Source organism: Papaver somniferum, chromosome 6 (assembly GCF_003573695.1).
Source record: "Papaver somniferum cultivar HN1 chromosome 6, ASM357369v1, whole genome shotgun sequence".
NCBI lineage: Eukaryota > Viridiplantae > Streptophyta > Magnoliopsida > Ranunculales > Papaveraceae > Papaver > Papaver somniferum.
The window spans coordinates 144,320,980-144,342,628 of NC_039363.1; the positions used below are offsets into that span (position 1 = coordinate 144,320,980).

The following is a 21,649-nucleotide window of genomic DNA, read 5'->3' on the forward strand; positions in this document are numbered from 1 at the left end:
CGACTATATTTTACCTGATAGTTCGTGTATCCTGATCTTGTTCTTATCGATCTTCGAGGTTCTTGGTATCTCATATCAGGAACGAGATAGATAAAAACAACAAAGTTCTTTTCCTCTCAGATTTTGTGATTCCTCAAGATAAATATCTAAACTCTTCTTTGATTTGTTTAGAATGTTTCTGAGAAGTGATTAGTAATGCAGGTTTCTCATCTAAATGAATGTCATTGTTCCGTATTCGTGAGGTTTTCTAGACTCATCTATTGCAAACAGATTTCCAAACCTAGAACGAAAGATCATAGGAAAACCAAATAGGCATATCTGTTAAAGGAAGATTGGTATCAAAAGTCTTCAGTTATGTTGATACAATTCTTAGACTGTAAAGGACGCCAGCTAAGGTAATCAATTGCGTAGAGCCTTGTGAGGTTCAAGAGGTGTAAGGAGCACGACTGCAGATGAATTACTTGGAGGGTTAATTCGGTCTCAACTACATTCCAATCTGAAGTCTGATAGTAGGCTAGTGTATGTAGAGTCTTAATACGGTTTGGCGTTCAAAGATGGACAAGGTCCCGAGGTTTTTCTGCAAGTACAGTTTTCCTCGTTAACAAAACTTTTGGTGTCTTGTAGTACGTAATCAATCTAGGTAGTGTAAGGCATTATTAATTGTGATCAATAACGACACTTGTTATTCTTGAATTCGCATCTTGAAGATAGATTACAATTTTCATACTTATCAGAATTCGGATCCTCTTGATTCAGATACGCCTTGATTGATCTTGGATATTGATTTGTAAGATCGTCCAAAACTTTTCTACACAATTAGGTTCACAAACTTCTTAGTCTAGACATATTGATTATGGAAGAGATAAGAGAAAAACTCTATATACATATTGTTTTAGGATTTTTAATTTAGATATACTTGCAATTGTATTAGGTTTTGTCCATACATGTTTCCGAACGAAAAAGTTGGTAGGGTACTTGGTACCCTGTCCTTTTCAATATTCATATCAAATGAAATTTAATCTATAAAACAGAACATGACAAGCGATAACACCAAGCCACTTACAGGGTATCATAACAACATTTCCCATATCAAAACCCTATTGTTTAATCTGATTTCCAATGTTGTTGAGGTTTTGAAATGTACATCCAAATTCCATCCTGAGTCATCCACTGCAACTTTCCATCTTTGAGAGTCTTTCTGTAAATATTAGGGAATAAAGTTTTTAAGTTTGTATTCCCTATCCAGATGTTCAGCCGAAATCTTAAAGAGGCGCCATTATTAGTTGTAATATCTTTTCTGACCTTTTCCCCAGTATTCAAAACTATAAGGATATTCACTAATATTTCTATAGTGTTTGGATGCATAAATTGTGATCCTGAGGAATTTGTAATTCCACGGACTTAAAATCCCGGGAATCACGTAAATTCCTGACACATTTGAAATCTTAATAAAAGATCCTCCAATTTGTATAAATTTCACGCATCATTTGGCAACTTGTAATTCCTTCTTCTATTCATAATAATTAATAAATATAAGTAATAAATATAAGTAATATAACAATAGTAGGAATAACAATTAAAAAAATAGATAAAAAAATAATTAAATAAAATCATAAATAATAGTAATAGAAAATAATGAAGATCGAAAGAATATTACAATAACAACGATAATAAATAAATAGTAATATTTCATTAAAAAAATTGTATAAGGAATTTTATGGTTGAAAAAAAGTGGGTCATGTAATCCATCGAAAAGTTTACCAGTAATCTTGGGAGGGGTACTAATTCCACCGGATCTTGATCCCATGAATTCCACCTTGAAATTTGCATTCAAGCCCACCATCATTATAAAGAAAGAGATTCAAAATAATCCACGGCTACTAAAGTTCATGGGCCTACGATTTGCAAAGTTAAGGTTGTCCAACGCGTATTAGGCTCTTAGGTTTGCAAACTTAGGGTTGCCCGATGCTTCTTAAGCAGTAAGGTACTGCATTTAAATGTGTAGTTTTTGCGCGTATAAGACTCATACCATTTAATGGATAACACATAGCGAATGTTTGGTCATATGAGACTCCTCACACTCACAAATTCTAAAGTCTATTGACCCCTCCAACTAAACCCAAGTTGCATATGTATTTATAGAGTCTTGACTAGGACCTGTTTAGTGACTTTATTCTTGTTATGTTCCTCATCAAGTATTGTTTATCGTGGTTTACGCCTCTCTCTGGTTTTACTTCGCGGGAAACTCACCAAGCTACATATGTATTTATAGATTCTTGACTGGGACCTGTAGAGTGACTCTACTCTTATTATTTTCTTGATCAGGTGTTTCTTATCGTGGTTTACGCCTTCCTCTGGTTTTACTTTGCCGGAAACTCATCATGTCTTGTCACGTCACCGCGTCGTGGCTTGTATCGCTTATCATAAGTGATGTCGTTTTTCTTCGCTGCAAATTCGCCACTTGTACGGTCCACATGTATGAAAATATTTTGCTTCAGTGCTTCGTTCGAGGCTTATCGTGGTTTACGCCTCCCTCTGGTTTTACTTTTCTGGAAACTCACCACGTTTTGTCACGTCACATCGTCGTGGCTTGTTTCGCTTATCATAAGCAATGTCGTTTTTTTCGCTGAAAACTCACCACATGTATGGTAAATATTTTGCTTCAGTGCTTCGTTTTACTATTTTGCTTCAGTGTTTCGTAAAAAATTCGTTGGAAACTCATCACGTCTTGTCACGTCACAACGTCGTGGCTTGTATCGCATATCATAAGTGATGTCGTTTTTCTTCGCTGGAAACTTTCCACTTGTACGGTCCACGTGTATGGTAAATATTTTGCTTCAGTGCTTCGTTCGAGGCTTATCGTGGTTTACGCCTCCCTCTGGTTTTACTTTGCTGGAAACTCACCATGTTCTGTCACGTCATATCGTCGTGGCTTGTATCGCTTATCATAAGCGATGTCGTTTTTTTCGCTGGAAACTCACCACATGTATGGTAAATATTTTGCTTCAGTGCTTCGTTTTATTATTTTACTTCAGCGTTTCGTTCAGGATTCGCCGTCTTCTTGAGATCGTTTGGCTGTCCACATGACAATTTGCTTTGGTGCTTCGGTCGAGGAATTCACCTCGAAAATCGAATTACAAGGTCATGTTCGCCCAAAGCTTACTAAAAACTGGATTTTAAGTTGTCTATATAATGTGGGACTAATTTCAATGGCAACGATACATCAAAATCAAATTGTTCTTGTCGAGAAAAAAGTGACTTGTTATCGACTATCATTTTTTCCAACTCAAGATCAAGCCTTTCTAGGGATATCTTTATGTGTTAAGGATCGAGCAAGAGAGAGGAGAGCATAAACGCGCGGAAGCAATAGACTACATTGATAATAATTCGGTGTGTCAACTTTCATGGCTCAACAGCCTATTTATATTGTTCACAAACTTGACGACCACTCAAGGCACTTTCCTACCTAAGATCAAACTCTAAACATAGACACTTTCCTAATATAACTCAAACTCCTTAAAATGTATATCTCCTAAATATAGACTCCTATATTATTTCCTAATACCCTCCCTCAAGATGGAGCATGTAGATCACGAATGCCCATCTTGGACCAAAGAAATTTAACTTCGGTTTTCTATTTTTTTTTCTTTTTTTTTTTTTCAGCGCTTTTGCGAAAAAAAAAAATCTTCAGATTGTAGTTTAAGGACGTTTCGGTCCTCTTTGTAGTTTAAGGACGTTTCGGTCCCCTTCATAGTTTAAGGACATTACGCTTTCGGTCCCATTTTCGTAGTTTAAGGACATCTTTCGGTCCTCTTCGTAGTTTAAGGACGTTTCGGTCCCCTTCATAGTTTAAGGACATTACGCTTTCGGTCCCAATAGTAGTTTTAGAACATACAGGTTCCATCTTTGTAGTTTAAGGACATTTCGGTCCCATCTTCATAGTTTTAGAACATTTCGGTTCCATCTTCGTAGTTTAAGGACGTTTCGGTCCCCTCTTCGTAGTTTAAGGACATTGCGGTCCCATCTTCGGAAGAATACTTCTTGTACTCTTGTTTTCTTGGTTTCTTCGATAGAATACTTTTTGTACTCTCTCGACAACTCATAGGATTTCAACCTACTATTGTTGTTCAGATTGTAGTTTAAGGACGTTTCGGTCCTCTTTGTAGTTTAAGGACGTTTCGGTCCCCTTCATAGTTTAAGGACATTACGCTTTCGGTCCCATTTTCGTAGTTTAAGGACATCTTTCGGTCCTCTTCGTAGTTTAAGGACGTTTCGGTCCCCTTCATAGTTTAAGGACATTACGCTTTCGGTCCCAATAGTAGTTTTAGAACATACAGGTTCCATCTTTGTAGTTTAAGGACATTTCGGTCCCATCTTCATAGTTTTAGAACATTTCGGTTCCATCTTCGTAGTTTAAGGACGTTTCGGTCCCCTCTTCGTAGTTTAAGGACATTGCGGTCCCATCTTCGGAAAAAAACTTCTCTAACTCTTTCTCCTTCTCCTTCTCCTCTCTCTTCCTCTCACCTCGCTCTGATACCATGCTAAGGATCGAGCAAGAGAGAGGAGAGCATAAACGCGCGGAAGCAATAGACTACATTGATAATAATTCGGTGTGTCAACTTTCATGGCTCAACAGCCTATTTATATTGTTCACAAACTTGACGACCACTCAAGGCACTTTCCTACCTAAGATCAAACTCTAAACATAGACACTTTCCTAATATAACTCAAACTCCTTAAAATGTATATCTCCTAAATATAGACTCCTATATTATTTCCTAATATTATGTAAGACCATCCCTCGACTATGTTATGCTACGGTTTATAAGTAGGTGAGACATGTCATTAGGTAGTTGGTTGAAATTTAAATCTCGTCATGGGATCGTGAGAACCATAAACTTTTATATCGTACCAATCAATCAAAGGAAAAGAAAAAGGCCAACTTACGACTTTACGTACGTGGGATTATCAAACATTAAATATATTTCTCCATTCTTCTCTATTTGAAGTCCACAAACACGAGATACTTACTTTAACCTTTGTTTCGTGGAAGCTCACCTACTGGATTACTACAACCGCAACAAATTTGCATTTCCCAATTTGGTTTGGGAATTCGTCGGTGAAAGCAATGCAAGCTTGGAAGAACACACTACACTATACAAATGGAAAGCCGCATGAAAGTATGAGAATATGCTTCATTATGCCGCAATAGCACAAGGGGACTGCTACCCATAGTTCTAATTTGCCAAAACTAAGGTCCAATCGAGAGACGTCAATGAAATTGAGATTTCTGTCTTGTTCTTAAATGAAGTCAAAATCAAAAATGTCTTTTTCTTGTAAAGTTTCATTATCCGTAATACTTTGAAGATATATGATTGCATCATCATCACATGTTCATCTCTCCATTTTTAGTGACCGAAATCCCCTCTCTGGCTCTAAAAATAGGCTATCCCTCCGGTCAAAGTTCAAACTTTATTAACTCTGTCTATCTATTGATTATCTCTATTCCTCGATTAAAATTTTTATTTAGACTTTGTCTCCTAAACCGCGGCGGGATACTATATATATTCCAATTTGCTTCCTGCCCACCACTTTCTCTCGATTTCTCTAACAGAAAAAACAACCACAAACCGAAAATGGGTTCTTGAAATTCCTGTGATCAACCAAAATAGCCATGAACAATCCTTCCATTCTCATATTTCTTCGTATCAGCTGGTAATACTCTCTCTCTTTCTCTCTTTTCTCATTTCAATTCCTGTAGTTATATTGATTTATTGGATCTTTTCAATGTAATTGATTTTTATTGTTAAGCATTCAATGTATTTGATTAATTTCCATGAGTTTATTTCGTCGGTTAATTTTTGAGATTCTAGTGAGAACCCATTTCTCTACTCATATTAACATACATGTATGAGCAATTTTGTTTGTAGAAGCCATTTAGCTTGGTTTTTTTTAGCTTATTTAGATATGAGTTTGTGTTTAATTTCAAGTTTCGTGGTGTTGGTATGAAATAAACTACCTCTGTTGAATATTGATTAAGATCTTTATTATACAAGATTTAATGTTCTCTAGTACTACTTTTATCATTATCTCATATACATTTTTGTGGTTCATGATGACTTGATTGAGCAATTAGGGTATTTTACTTTTTTATCTATAGCATGGTTTGGCTAGAGAATTTCTGTTGTTGTTTGATTTATGAGCAATTTGATATCTTTTCTTCTGTGTACTATAATTATGAGATATTGATTTTGTTATTGTTGTTGTCTTAATGTATGCCATCTGATATCTGATTATGGGAAGGCTCTAGTGTCTGGGGATTTATCACTGTTTCATGGGCAACGCATGCCGCGGATCTTTTGGAGGAAAATATTTAGACGGGTATACAGAGCCCATAGAATACTCAAGGCGTAACAACAACTATAACGCCTTCAATAATCACCATCACCATTCAGATTCTGATAATTCACCAACCAGTTTCAACTCCCACCATAATCATAGCCCAAGAAAACCTCCAAAAACTTCTTTATTTAGTCCAAGAGGTACCAGTATGAGGAGAGGGTTGGAAAACCAAGCTTACTATGTATTGGGTCACAAGACTGCCAACATTCGTGATCTCTATGCATTTGGTCGTAAATTAGGACAAGGACAATTTGGTACTACTTATCTGTGCACTGAAATATCCACTGGTAATGAATACGCATGTAAATCTATCTCAAAAAGGAAATTGATTTCTAAAGAAGATTTAGATGATGTGCGGAGGGAAATTCAGATAATGCACCATCTTTCTGGTCATAAGAATATTGTGACCATCAAGGGTGCTTATGAGGATTCGTTGTATGTGCATATTGTCATGGAGTTGTGCTCTGGAGGTGAATTGTTCGATAGAATTATTCAGAGGGGACATTATAGTGAAAGGAAGGCTGCTGAATTGACTAGGATTATTGTGGGTGTTGTTGAGGCTTGTCATTCGCTTGGAGTCATGCACAGGGATTTGAAACCAGAGAATTTCTTGCTTGTGAATAAGGATGATGATTTTTCTCTGAAAGCTATTGATTTTGGGCTCTCTGTTTTCTTCAAGCCAGGTATAGAAAAAAAATAACTGTGCGTAACGTAATGCACTAATGTACGTACTTGCATAATTGTCTACAGAAGAAAAGATTATGTTACTGATTGTTTGACAAAACAAACTTGCGCTCGATATTACTTTCAGGTCAGATTTTCAGTGATGTGGTTGGAAGCCCATATTATGTTGCTCCCGAGGTACTTTGCAAGCATTATGGGCCAGAAGCAGATGTCTGGACGGCAGGAGTGATACTCTATATATTGCTGAGTGGTGTGCCACCTTTTTGGGCAGGTATATTATTTTTATTTTTCTGTTGGCTAGTGGCTTCCCTATGGACTGGATCATTGTGGTTGTTAAGCTAAAACAAAGTTCTTTGCGAATTCAGAAACACAACAAGGGATATTTGACGCGGTGTTGAAGGGAGTGATTGACTTTGATTCTGAACCATGGCCTTTAATTTCTGACAGTGCCAAGGATCTTATTCAGAAGATGCTTTGTTCTCAACCTCAAGATCGCTACACTGCTCATGAAGTACTGTGTATGTTTGTCTTACCCCTTCTATGTTAACCTTCCCCGGGCTACATCATTTAATATCTTCAAACAAGTGATAGAAAGCAGACATTTTCTTAGAGACTATGATGTGTTTCAAATATTGGTCTTTTGCTTTTCTTAAGAAGTGTGATAGTGTTCTGGATGTATGTTATTTTCTATTTGGTAAAATAGATGTGTACAGTCATCACTTGATATGCTTTCTTTACTTTCTTTCTAATGTTAGGTCATCCCTGGATTTGTGAAAATGGGGTCGCTCCTGACCGTGCATTAGATCCAGCAGTTCTTTCTAGGCTGAAACAGTTTTCCGCAATGAACAAGTTGAAGAAGATGGCTTTGCGGGTTAGTTAAAGTTCTGGTTTCTCATACTGTGAATGTGTACATAGTACTTATTATCTGCATTCTTGAACTAACTAGTGATGCAAGTCGAGATAGTAGATACCTTCACTAAGCCACATTGTATGCTATAAAGCATCAAGTTTTTTTATATCATTTCTAAAAAACAGTCGGTGAAATACTTGAGAAAACTATGTTTCATAATCACTGATTGTTGTATTCCAGAATGCCTACCAAAATTTGGAATAGCATGTCTTTGTATCTTTTTCTACTTATGTTTCCAGTTTTTTCCCTTCTTATACTTAATTTATTTTACTCTAAGATAATAATTTGAGGGGGTGAGAGTTAAGATGTCTCTATGTGTATTGCCAGGTAATAGCTGAAAGTTTGTCAGAGGAGGAGATTGCTGGTTTGAAGGAGATGTTTAAAGCAATGGATACTGACAACAGTGGTGCAATCACATTCGATGAATTGAAAGCTGGCCTGAGAAGATATGGCTCTACATTGAAAGAATCGGAGATTCGCGATCTTATGGATGCAGTAAGACTGCCTTCCTCAGAAAATTTCTTATCTTATGGTGACCGTTGTGAACACAGCTTTGCACTTTATCCAGCTTACTCTTTGTATAATCCCATTATGAGGTAGCATGTAGGATGACTGATAGCTCAAGTATTGCGGCTGGCGACCTCATTACTGATATTTTGCTGAATTACTACTGCTTTAAACTAGCGTTGACCAGTTATCAGCCTCCTTACGAGATTATTATTCCTACCTCCTACGAAAAAATAAAAACATGGTAGAATGTGCTAGCTAATCAAGCTTATACCTGTTTTAGGCTGATGTAGACAATAGTGGGACAATCGACTACGGTGAGTTTATTGCTGCTACGGTTCATCTTAACAAGCTGGAACGTGAGGAACACCTAGTTGCTGCATTCGCATACTTTGACAAAGATGGGAGTGGTTACATTACTATTGATGAACTCCAACAAGCTTGTGTGGATCACAACATGACAGATGTTGTTCTTGATGATATTATCAAAGAAGTTGATCAAGATAATGTAAGTTCATTTGGTTTGAGTACTCTGCCCTTCGTTTCATTTTGTCGTTTTGATTTCATTTCAATATACTGTATGATGATGACTCGAGGAAAACTGTGGGCAGATACTATACGAGCTAATATTTCTCTAATTAACCTAAATGTTCTTGTATACTTATCTTGGTCAGGATGGGCGTATAGACTATTCGGAATTTGTGGCTATGATGACCAAGGGCAGTACAGGATTCGGAAGACGAACCATGCGAAACAGCCTGAATTTGAGTAATAGGGATTCACCACGAGCGCACAAGGATTCGCCACGAGCGCACAAGGATTCACCACGAACCCATAGAGATTCTCCACGAGCACATAGGGATTCACCATGCGCCCCTTAGCTTTCAGTCACAAATATACTTTGTACAGGTAAAATCTCAGAAGTCTTGTATGTCTAGTCAAATAAATGAATTTGTCTTGTCTGGTAGCTAAGCTAGTGAACTTATGATTGTGAATGATGTATAGATTGTACAGCAACAACAGAAAGGAGGAAACCGACAGGCAATGGCTTTGAAGAAGTGCAATTTTGGTTCTTTCCCAGCTAGGGAACCTCATGGAAGCTTTTCTGAGAGGAAATTCTGTGATAAGCTGCTTAGCGCTATGTCCCCGGCGTCAAATTGTTGCTGAATGATTCAAAGATTTTCTTACAAGATTATACAACTACATTTGTGTGTTTTAAGTGTTGTTCTTATTTGTGTTTCCTTGGTTTTTTTGAATTTTCATCAGGACTTGAGTTCTATTTTTGAAAACCGACTCAGAAAAAGGGTTCCAAAACTTTATACAATATGGTTTACTTACCTTCGCCGAAGTGTTGATATACGGCTTTTACTATGTATCAGTCTGATGTACAGTGTGGAATTTTTGGACAAGCACAAAGCATGACATTCTTTCAATTATATCAAATAGTTAGCACTGTTGTTTAGTGTTTCTACCTTCCATATCACTCTTCATCCAACTAAATTCACCCTCATGGTAACTGTTGCAAGCAGTGAACTGATTCTGATCCCATGGAATTCCCCCATATCCATGGAGGAGCACACCACATGGGGTGAATGAGACTGTTAACAGTTTCCATGGGATTCTTAAATTTGCCAATAGTGAAAACAAGACTACCTAGTCATGTCATGTTCAAGGTAGAGAGACAAAGGGCGATATAGGTGTAGAGTTCCACACATGCTTTGTCCCTTGGTGCCCATGTTGTGTACAGGGCGTAAAAAATCTCACCACCACCGACACTCCCATGTCGTCCTCATAACTCTATTACTACTGCCGACCATATTGGTAGAACCTAACCAAACAAATTTGCCAATGGCGCATTACTCTATTATTAATCTGAGTTAAATTTCTGTGTTGTCACACTAAAGCTTCAGCATTTGAACACAGCAAAATGAACGGTGAAACGGAAAAACAGAGAAATCTGATAGACTCTTGATCAAAAGAATGAATGGGATTCTCAACAACATGACACAGAGTTTGAATCTTTGTAAACAAACTCATTTATATAACAAAAAAATACAATGTAATGTAATGAATATAAATACAACCAAGTGATCTCCTTTCAACAAATGAATACCCTTCACTCTTCTTTTTTTGTATCTTCAGTTCTGATATTCGTGGTTTCTTGCCAATCAAATGCAGTTCAATTCCGAGATTAGTGATCGACAACAGCCGATTTTTGAATTTCATTTTACCTAAATCCTTTAGATGTACCACCAATTGGCAACACATATTGCTCAGACCCAACAAGTCTCCTGACCTGACTCTTGACCTTACAGAAAACATGCCTCAAAGTTCCTTTGTTGTGAGACCCAAGCATTACATACTCTTGCTCATCCATCTCGAGATCACTAGCGAATGTCGGTTTCCTTGATAGCATCCAAGCCCATCCCCAATCCCACCATTTCTTAATAGAAGAACTTCCAGCAACTGCATATCCACCCATGGATGCCGTTGAAAACTTGGATCTGTGAAGTGCCCATGTTGAAGCAACAGTGGAGAAAGGTTGTTGAATTGTACTAGTATCCAGTGATGAAAATGACGGTAGTCTTCGACGTAATAAAGACGGTTGTTCTTCGTGTTGTTCTTTTGATGAGTTAGTTCTTGAGATGGGAAGTGCTCCTAATTTCCTTGTGGTTGTCGGCATAGAAGGAAAGTAACTTTTTTTCTGAAAGCTCCTGCCTTCATAAAGGGAACCCATTATGCAAAAACACTTGCAATGAGAATTAAGAGGAGAAGAAGAAGAAGAAGAAGAAGAAGAAGTTGAGAGGATGGATAAGAAAACTTAAGAGCTTAAAACCATGAAAATGAAGAAGCAGAGAAAGATGTGGTGGCGTTTTGTATTATTGTGATGCAATTCACAGCTCTACAACAGGCTGGTTTTATTCTTTGTTTTGGGTCCCAATTTTGTTATCAAAATTCAAAGAAATACCTTTAAAATAATATATTTTTCCCATATCACTTTAATAAATTTTGAAGAGCTGTAAATTTTAATGTTGTTGGCATGTCCCTACACACACTCACAAAGTCTCATGAAATGAGTGAATGATGCCTTTCTTTGGGTTCACTCTGTCTTTACTTGATGATGAATCATCATACAGGTTTCTTAATGGCCAGCTGTTTACATTAACCTCTTAATTACCTACTACTACTAAATTTACTAAGTAATTATAGCTCTCCTGCTTCATAAAAGATCAAAAAATGAAAAAACTAGTTTGAGGAGCCGATGTCACTGTTATACGGTGATAAAATTATCTGAGTTCGAACTTGCCAGCACCAAATTCAGTGATAAACTAATTTATCTGAACATCAGGTAATTAGTTAGCTACTTAACCAATCAAATGAATGAGTTCATCAGTAAACTGCATAACAACAAAACAGTAGACCAGTGATACTGAGGTGTAAACTTCATCCAGACCAAAGTGATTAATGGTATGAGCCTTGTGGCCCGGGGGCTTCATGGGTCCAAGTTCCACCGCTCAATAATGAATCTAGTCTAGATTCTATAAACCTCCACATGCATCTGGAATTAACTAACAATAAATAATGAGATTATTAACTCTTGATTAATGTATTCTATCATTCTAATAAGGGAGCACCAATTGTAGTTGAAATGATTCTAAGATGATTATGTTCTTCTATTCATTATTTTGAGGAATTCCAGTTAGATTTTGACCTGTGCAGCAGATTCTACTAAGTAGAAGGTATTTGCATGTGCCCTGCTCTAACAAAGAAAATAAGTAAGTATTAACTAATTATCCAATACCTATCCTATCGATTTGGTAAATCATGCATAAAATAAACATCTCCAACATGATTCTTCTTGTCAACTCTAACTTCCAATCATCTTATAAGCACAGGACAGCCCTACAAACACAACTCACTGTGGTTTACATTTTATAGCTGTGTTTTAGAAACAAGAAAATTGGCACGTCCTAAATGAGGAAAACGCTTAGATACACGGAATCAGCCAGGCTTACATCCAATAGATAAGATTTGAGGCATCATTTCTGCTGGCATAGAAGAAGTTGGACCTCTTCTGCCAGGTCCCAGTTTTGCTGGTTCAGATTTCATTTTCAGTTTGACCGTGAATGATGAAAGTTGGTAAAAAGAGGGTCACTTCACATGGGACATCAACCAGTCACCAAAATGGCGAGCACCAGTGAGCGCTAGTTGCTTCTTACAACTGAATGAAAACTACCTAAAAAGTGAGAATCCAACTTTACATACAAAAGATATGACCTACCCATAGGTAATTAGGTGCTCCATACACACACTCAAAGCATCTACTGCACACTGATTCTTCGACAACAAAAAACGAAATATACTACACAAAATAAAACACACTCCATTGCAGCTGTCTGTGAACAAAATTCCAGAATGGAACTAAGTTACTAGTTTCATTAGTCAAACCTCTTCAAATTCAACAAACAATATATATTTATAAAAGTGTGAATAGCCACGAGAAGAAATTAAACTTGTACATACGTGTATAAACTACGCTAAAGAGATTCAAATGTTACACAAACATTGAAAAAATTGGGCGACTAGGAAGGGAAGACGACAAGGTAGAAACTACTGATCCCATATAACAGTGAACTTTTTTTACTTAAGAGTACAACATGTTCTTATTTCTCTTTTCTCTTTGGTTCTTTTTCGCGGTGAACCAAGTCATCTAGTTGGGGTTCATGAACACTTAATACAGTCGTGCGGTGAGGGTACAACAATAAATCGTGGAAACATACATGGATGACAATGTAAAGACTCAGGAGCAGTAACAGTGCTGACCAGAAAAAACATTATTCATACGGCCAAGCCCTTTAGGCTTGATAATAGTAGCGTCACATCTTCTCTTTCCTCCTCTACACAGCTGAATTGACCTAGGTGATACCAAAAAGAAAAAGTTATGAGAACTACATGAAAACAGCTAATTTGTGTGTTTCATTTATGGTAAAAAAAAGTAGGCTCGTTTACAAACTGATTGCATCAATGTAAGTTTACCAGGAAAAAAAAACAAAACAAATCTATACATTATTGAAGTTTACGTGTATAACAGGACTTTATGATATGTTTATCTTCCTGGCATTCAGTTAATTGGCGGAACAACAATAATCCTACTCGTGGCAGTAGTGAGGAAATGCTCTATCCTGCTTGATAAAATATTAAAAGCAACTTACCTTCTGATCTCCCAATCTGAAACTAATAAAGCAAGATATAGAATATGCCAACTTCGGCTGTATACCATATGTCGTTCGCTAACTAACCAGATTCAGCGAATACAAAACAAAGAGATGGAATGCTAAAAGGACATGTAAAAGAAAGTTAAGAGAGTGATGCTATATCCTGATTAGAAACTAAAAGGAATATAATATTTCCAACTTTAGCTTCATTGTGATCAAGCAGTTTTGGAGGTTTAAAAATTTGTAAGAATTTTACCTATTCAAGTTGTTGAGCTGTTTCCAATCGTGGCATTGATTTCACACCACAGGTTTGACATAGTCCATCCCATCATGCTTCCTCTTGTTAGGTCTTGAAAAAAAGCAGCACTGAGTCCAAGTTTTTTTTTCCTTAACTGGTTGTTTCTTAACTTCCCGGTTAATCACAAGCTCGGACATGTATTGGACGACAGCCTGAAAAAACAACACCTTAGTTAGTTGTTATAAGACAAAATCACTAATTTCTGATTGATTCAAAACTGCAGAAACTTAAGAGCTTAAATCCTCAACTGATTCATAACTACAGAAAAGAAAGAACTCCACTATCGGTTTGATCCTGTACAAAGAAAAAGAGAAAGAACAAGTTGTTTACCTGTGCACCCTTTTCTGTGATTTGTCTTGGGGGTACTTCTAGAGGATTTTCTTCAGCGCGAAGAACTCGTAAATGGGATAGCATGCCAAAAGAATCTGGAAGGAACCTTATCTGATTATTACTGATATCCAACTCCTCTAGCATTTCCAGATTCCCAATGGACCTTGGTAGAGATCGTAAATCAGCAAAATTGTTGCCTACATTCAATTTTACAAGTGTAGTAGCAAGGCACAAACTCTCTGGAACCGCTTCCAGCTCATTGAAGCTAACATCTAGCTCTTTCAAATTCGGTAGAGATGCCATAGTGGTTGGCAATTGCTTGATATTATTGTACCTAATAGATAGAACCTCCAGTGTCTCTATCCTGCCCACGGCTTCCGGTAGTGCTTTTAACCGGTTATAATCCGCCCGGAGCTCAACAAGTGAAGTACAATGACCAATCGTATGTGGAAGTTCTTCGATATTGTTAGTCTCCACATTGAACTTCTTCAAGCTGTTGAGGTTCCCAATAGTTTCAGGAAGCAATGCCAACCTATTCGAGCTAAGATCGATCTCTTCAAGCCGCGATAATTTACATATACTGGCTGGTAGAGAAGTCAACTGATTTCCCCTCAAATCCAGAAAGACCAGACTAAAGAGATCGCCAATGGCTTCAGTGAGTTCTTCTATTCTGTTTGAATGCAAATCTAATCTGGTTAATGAAGAAAGGCTTCCAATCTTTGCAGGTAGGACTGTAATTCGATTCTCAGACAAATCTAAACTGATCAACCCCGTTAACTTCCCTATTGAAACCGGTAACCACTCAACCTGGTCCATTAATTTGTTCTGCAGATTTAACTCATTTGTACCTTTTTTGGCTGATACTTCAATTAAACTAGCCAGTTTTATCAGACTCAGTTTCTCACCACCTTGACCTATTCAAACAATTTGCGCAAAAACAAAAATAAATCAAATGTTCACGTACAATCCATACAAAAGTCCATCACTTATCATAAGAAAAATTCAGCAAAACTCTTACAAGCAATTCATTGGTTCTAATGAGAGCTTAAACTACATTCACCAATAATTCATGGAAAAGCATAGCAATTTTACAAAAATTATGAACTAAATAAACAAAATTAATTTCAAGAAACTTACCAGAAGATATTACTGGTCTGAGAGAAGCATCGACAATCTGCGGTCTAGTACCAATAGGATCAGTACTGTAGAGTGACGAAGCTTTAGCTTTCATATAACTATCATCTCGACTAGTGAACCTCTCAGAACTACTTCTGGACTCTTTGGCGGTGAATAAAACAGACGAAGGCGAAACCGAAATCGAAGAATCACCCAGAACAGAAGAAGAAGCTGAAGCCGAATTGGAATTCGCAGCAGAAAACCCACTCATAGACCCATTATTCTTAGAAGAATTTGAAGCACCAGGAAGACATTTAGAAGCTCTTTGAACATATTCATCAAACAAACAATGAACACTTTCGAGATCAAGTAATTTAAGAGCTTCTCTTTTCTCTTCTTTGCTTTGAAAGAAAACTAAATTCCTTTGCATCTCTTGTAATACGTAGAACAATTCTTCAGGTACTTGTATACTTTTTTTCTGTTTAGAAATTGCTTCAATTCTTGATTGTTCTTCTTTTTCGACAATAAGTATCAAATCTCTTGATGCTTCTATTTCATCTAAACCTGGTCTTGCTGGTAAAGATCTATGAATTCTCATTATTTCTCCTACTACTCCATCTACTGTTTGCAAATATGAACCCATTTTTTTCAGATCAAATTCTCTATATATTTTTTAGTTTTTTCAAAAACAATGAAACCCCAGAGTTCCTTTTATCAATCTGAACCTACACAATCATGAAAAAACTTATCCCTATGATGACCCTTCCTGGTATTCTCTGATGTTTCTAGAACTTTAAAAACTTCAGAAAAACGAGATAAAAACGTGAAGAAACTCTATTTTTCATCTTCTACAAAGAAAACAACACCAACCCAGAAAAAAAAAACAGATCAGAAAAAACGCTTGGAGAAAGAAAACTAAAAAAATGAGATGGTACTTCTAAAAATTGGAAGAAGGAATTTAAATGGAGTTTATTCTATAAAAACAATTTAAACTTATATCTGAACAACTCCCCCTGTAATTAGAAACTACGTTTATACTTTTACACAGTGCTAAAAATACATAAACCCCCGTTAAAAACAAAAAATAATTAGAAAAAATGGCAAAAATATAAACACAGCTGGAATCTTGTCTACGGGGTTTCCTGAATTCCTGTTTCTGTTTTTCTATTTCTGAAATTTCCAGTCATTTCTATTTATTTATTTCTTTTGTTTCCCCTCACCCTGCTCTGCAACTTCGTTTGGCTGGATTCTGGTTTTAGAGCCCACCTTTTTATTATTTTCTTCAGATAATAATTTAAACAAAAACAAACGAAATACTAATAATTATACCGTAGATACTTAAAACCGTGAAAATAATTAAGACCCACCGGTTACCTATCCATATTAAGAAAAAAATTAATAAAATAAAAGAAACAAATCTCATTAAAGAAATAGAAATTTAGAGTTAAAACTGTGTTCTAGCTGAAATTACCTATTTATCCTAAATCTATACATACGTCGTCATACGGTTAGAATTCCATGAGGCATATGGCTGCCGAGGAGAACCTCGAAGAGTGACCTTACAAGTAGGGCTGTCGATGGGATCCCGAATTCTGTTGGATCCCGAATTCTGTTACCCCTTACCAATAATCCGAGTTTTTATATGTAATTTTCCGACATAACGGTAATTGAAAATTGTTAATGAGATTTTATCGATAATTATTGTCTTAACGAAACGGTATCGGCTAAGACATATACCGGTTGGTTAACTACCAATACCAATAGTATATAAGGTAATCGAAAGTCAATAACTAAATTTTATCGGTAGTTGTTGTCTTACAAAACAAGTTTGAAAACTTACATTGATGTCCAAGGATGCAACTGCTTTTGAATTTTTTTTGTGTTTTTTTTGTTGCAAAAACATGTAACTAAACAAATTTGGAACATTTGTATGTGTTTATTTTGTGTTTAGTGCGGATTTTCAACCGAAAGCTTCTTATTTTGGATTGAATTTGGGTCTGAAAAACAGATTATGTAAAACTCTGTCAGATAACGGTATTTATCGGTAATTTTACCGATATCGAATAACCTTAACGAAATGGTATTAGCTAAGATTTTAAGAATTTCGTCGGAGATTTCGGTATCCGAATCCCGATAGAAATTATCGGTAACGGTACCAGCTGAGCCAGTTACTGTTTCGTTAGGTTCCGTCGACAGCCCTATATGTGACCCTACCCCGCCCCCAACCCCGACGTGCATAGGTTTTTCCATTTTCATACATGCGTGTTAGTGCATGAGTATTATTTACGGCCCTTTGTAATTATTAATCGTTAAATTTTCTTGAAAACCAATTGTCTGGAAAATTTTGGCCTTTTACTATATAAGAAAGCAAAATTCACCGTAAGAAGCTCATCGAGTTTTAAAATATTAGTACATTTTCCCCAGTTAAGGTAATTTTTCCTGTTGCAACAAGGAATCAAATCGTCCTAGTCTGTTATACATTAGCTGGGAGCAAATTTTCAAAACTGCTGATTAAATTTAATATCGCTTTCATATTAAGAAGTTTTTGAATGTGAATTCCAAAAGATTTGTTGCTTTTGAGTTTTTGTGTCTTAGCTTGGGTAACATTCCAATCAACAATCAGAGAGTAGGTTCTCAGTCATTTTGAAATTTTATGTTGTGCATATTCAATTCAATTGCCCACTCGAAAGCTGCCTCTGCACCATTTAGCGTTGGATTTTGTCTGTTGTTCTACCCTGAAGATTCTCCTAGTTTCTCTACAGTTACCTGTATCATCAAAACTACCTTTTTCGCAGAATTATAAATACATGGGACCATAGATAAAACAATATTTATCATGCATGTCATGAATGTAGGTTAGTGAAAGGTATTTAGAGTAGTTATTTCCACCATAGTATCTCGTAAATGAGCATAATACAAATTATATATGATCCATGTTAGAACAATTAGGGTTGACATTCATAATATATAGCATTCTTTATCTATTAACTATAATAAAATTCAGCAATCCATCTATTCTGATACATTTTGTTAATAACTTAGTTGCATCTAGCTTTCTAAATATGCCATGTGATTGTACTACACAACTCAGGTCAACTTATTGCAGCTCTATTGTGACTAGAAAAGATAAACCAATTGTTAATTCCTTCATGACAGTTTTAGAATTATCCAAAACATAATGCAAATTAAAGCGAACTGTTCCGACATTTGAAGTACAAAATTGCTTTCTAGGAAGAGTTGTGCTAGAGATTCATTGTGTTCATTGCAAAGCATACAACTAATATTTATATGCGGAAGATTTGCAGCTCATTTCATAGTATTAGAAAGTATAGAGTGAGTTATTTTACAGCCAAATATTTTGATAGAAGGTGAGACCTTCAAGTTCCATATTGTTCTCCATTTGGTAAAGTCGTTCTTTAACCTGTTACATAAGTAATTCGCAGAGAACCTACCATTTCCATTAAGAGTCCATATTGTTTGGTCCTCCTATAATACAAGATTTGAATATGCTTGATTCAATTAACAGTTTCAAAAACAAAGCCAACATTGAGTTTAGTGTTATCCCAAGTTCCCACTTAAGTGATCAGGTCACTTACATCATTGATGTTGTTTATACTTATTGTTGGTTTGAGAATGGACGATTTTTTGTCAGATATCCAAGAATCAAACAAGATATTGATTTAACCGCTTAAATACATGTTAGATATTTGAGTCTCTGGTCTCAAATAATTTTTGTCTTTTAGGTGGGTATTTTATCTTGCTCTTATGAATTGCAAACCATGATTTTTTAGATGTTTCCATTTAAAATGTATGTAATGTTGCTAATATGGGTATAGTTTGTGCAAGGGTGTACCAATCGAACCGTGAAAGATATTTTTCCTTATACGGGTTTTGGTACACCGTTATGAAAATTGATACTTCATAATCATCCATGTTAACATGTAAATCATGTCATGAGTAGTAAGCAGAAGAAAACAATTACTCAGTCCTCTTTCAAGTGTCACTTTTACAAAAGTAAGGAAACCAGAAATTGGGTAATTTTGCAAAAAAAAATAAAATAAAAAAACATATTAGCATCGAGAGAGTCATTATATTATTTCTTCTATAAGTAATAATATTACATTAAGAAATTATAAAGATGTTATATTAATTTTCCCCTGAAAGCTCAGGTGCACGCAATAATCATAAAGAATTTGGAGGGGACTAAGAAAGCTAAAGGAGGCCAAAGCTGACATGGACGGAAGCAGCGAAGCAAGACCTAAAGGAGCGAATCATCCCCGATGAGCGGGCTTTGGTTTTGACGTGACACATTCCTCAAGACAATCAATTGTCTACGCAGTCGTTCCGATGAACACTTATTTTGTTATATTGATATATTACATTTAGGTCCACTGCTAAGGATTTACTTAGGCAGTCATGGCAGTCCATATTCTTTAGTAGACTGGTTGTTTTAAAAACATTTAACTTGCTAAAATACGTGAAACACTTGTATGATCTCCTCTTAATATAATACATAAGCATAAACAAAATATTTAGTCTCAGACAAGTTGAGATCGGCTTAGAGATGAATTAACAATCTATACCATGCATCTTGATACTTAGTGCATTCCACAGTCTTGGATAAAATGATTTGGCTCAGAGAGCAGGCGTTAACAAACTCCCCAACCAAACAATATAGTATAGGAATCACCCCACTTGTCATATTGCTGAGAATTGGTTCACATGTTCACAGGTCGTATTAACAAGTGATTGAAGTTGGCAAAATATATTCAGTCTGCCACTCTACTGATGAAGTTCTTACCACCCTTAACATAGAAAAAATGGTACTCATTTAAATTTCTGAAGGTCATTTCTTTTCAAACTAAAATAAATGGGTTTGAACATTTTAATACCAATACACATTTAAGACTATAGTAACTAGATGATCGGTTTCAGAGCGGGAGGCAACATAGATACCAACTTGGACAAATTAGAGTAGAATTTGTAGTGAAACTGGGATTATTGAAAGAAATGAGAAGAAATTTGAACGAATTAGGGAAACTTTAGAGAAGTTGAAAATTCCAATCAATTGATTTTAGGTGATTGCATCAAATTTTAGGGCTATTATGAAAACTTGGCACTCTAATTTTTATTTAAATAACTTCAAAAGTTTGAGAAAAATTTGAACAAACTTGTTAAAATTGGAGAAAAAACTAGAGGAGGGAGAAAACAAACGATAGATCATCTTTAAAACGGAATCTTTTTGGTTGGCCTTGGTAATATCTAGTTTCTTTCGCATATTTGTATTAAGGATTACTAAGAGTAATATCTATTTCTTTCCCGTAAGAAACTTTAAAACTTTTTTTTTGATTTTTAATTTTTTTAATCCAAAAAATTTATTAATAAAAAAGGAAAAACACAATGAAAAGGCAAAAGAATTACACCAACAAACTCATCCAAAACGTTTCATTCAGAAATTCTTTTGAGGAGGTTTGAAATAGATTCTCTCTTATAGTTTAGCAATTTTGTTCTTGAAACTGCACAAGACAGCCTGAAAACATACGATGGAGGAGAAGGAATGTATATCTTCTACCACCACGTTATCCAATACCGGCGATGAATATGTTGGATAGTTACCATATTCATTATCACCGGTATACATGAATATCCTACTGAACCTATTAGTATCAGGACTAGTATTCATGGTCAGATTTTGAGAGGCGATCAATTCCCTGTTTCTATATCCTTATGAAAAAATCTCATCTTCCTCATCGGACCAATTTGACCAGCGAGTCCCATTAAAAATGTTAGTATATGAAGATGTCTTATCCACTTCACCTCTTTTCCGGAGATTCGGGTTGGGAACTACTACTAGTATTGTTATCAACGATATTCTTTTTTTTAATGAGTACTTGATCAGGGATCTTATCATTATAAGTTTCAGAAGTGTCATCATTATTTACTATACTACTGGAATCAGAACAATTATAGTATTCGAAGTATCATTTTTATGAGCAACGCTGTCATTAAATAGAAATTGTTGGTGACCAGGATTCTTCACAACGTATTGTGGTATAATCTTCTTTAGTTTTTTATTTTTGAGTCTTTATTGCTGATATATTACACTTGCACTCACTGAAGCCATGCCCAATGACTTTGCAATGTGAGCAAAATGTAGGTAACTTCTCATATGTAAAATATGTCATG

General features: G+C 35.9%; 3 protein-coding genes across 5 annotated transcripts; 1 reads left to right on the plus strand and 2 right to left on the minus strand.

Annotated features, from left to right (window-relative positions):
• Positions 1–5,398: 5,398 nt before the first annotated feature.
• Positions 5,399–9,959, plus strand: LOC113289649 (calcium-dependent protein kinase 26-like). Of its 3 annotated transcripts, none has more exons than XM_026538972.1 (8): positions 5,399–5,715; positions 6,304–7,085; positions 7,214–7,357; positions 7,452–7,604; positions 7,842–7,957; positions 8,324–8,491; positions 8,787–9,011; positions 9,178–9,384. In XM_026538972.1, exons 2-8 carry the CDS (start codon positions 6,335–6,337, stop codon positions 9,382–9,384), a joined length of 1,764 nt encoding a protein of 587 aa, XP_026394757.1. In that variant the 5' UTR covers positions 5,399–5,715; positions 6,304–6,334. The 3 variants fall into 3 exon arrangements, with proteins under 3 accessions (XP_026394757.1, XP_026394758.1, XP_026394756.1); XM_026538973.1 differs by lacking the exon at positions 5,399–5,715 and adding an exon at positions 5,759–5,789; XM_026538971.1 differs by lacking the exon at positions 5,399–5,715 and adding an exon at positions 9,509–9,959 and having other exon boundaries at positions 6,335–7,085; positions 9,178–9,412.
• A 771-nt stretch (positions 9,960–10,730) lies between these two features.
• Positions 10,731–11,240, minus strand: LOC113291609. The gene has a single exon (XM_026541126.1). It carries the CDS (start codon positions 11,238–11,240, stop codon positions 10,731–10,733), a length of 510 nt encoding a protein of 169 aa, XP_026396911.1.
• Positions 11,241–12,955: 1,715 nt separating this feature from the next.
• LOC113289650 (plant intracellular Ras-group-related LRR protein 4-like) lies at positions 12,956–16,722 on the minus strand. Its single transcript, XM_026538975.1, has 4 exons — positions 15,485–16,722; positions 14,348–15,261; positions 13,976–14,169; positions 12,956–13,419 (listed from the first exon to the last, which is right to left on the minus strand). The coding sequence occupies exons 1-3, from the start codon at positions 16,104–16,106 to the stop codon at positions 14,017–14,019; spliced, it is 1,689 nt and encodes a 562-aa protein (XP_026394760.1). The 5' UTR covers positions 16,107–16,722; the 3' UTR covers positions 12,956–13,419; positions 13,976–14,016.
• Between the last annotated feature and the right edge of the window lie 4,927 nt (positions 16,723–21,649).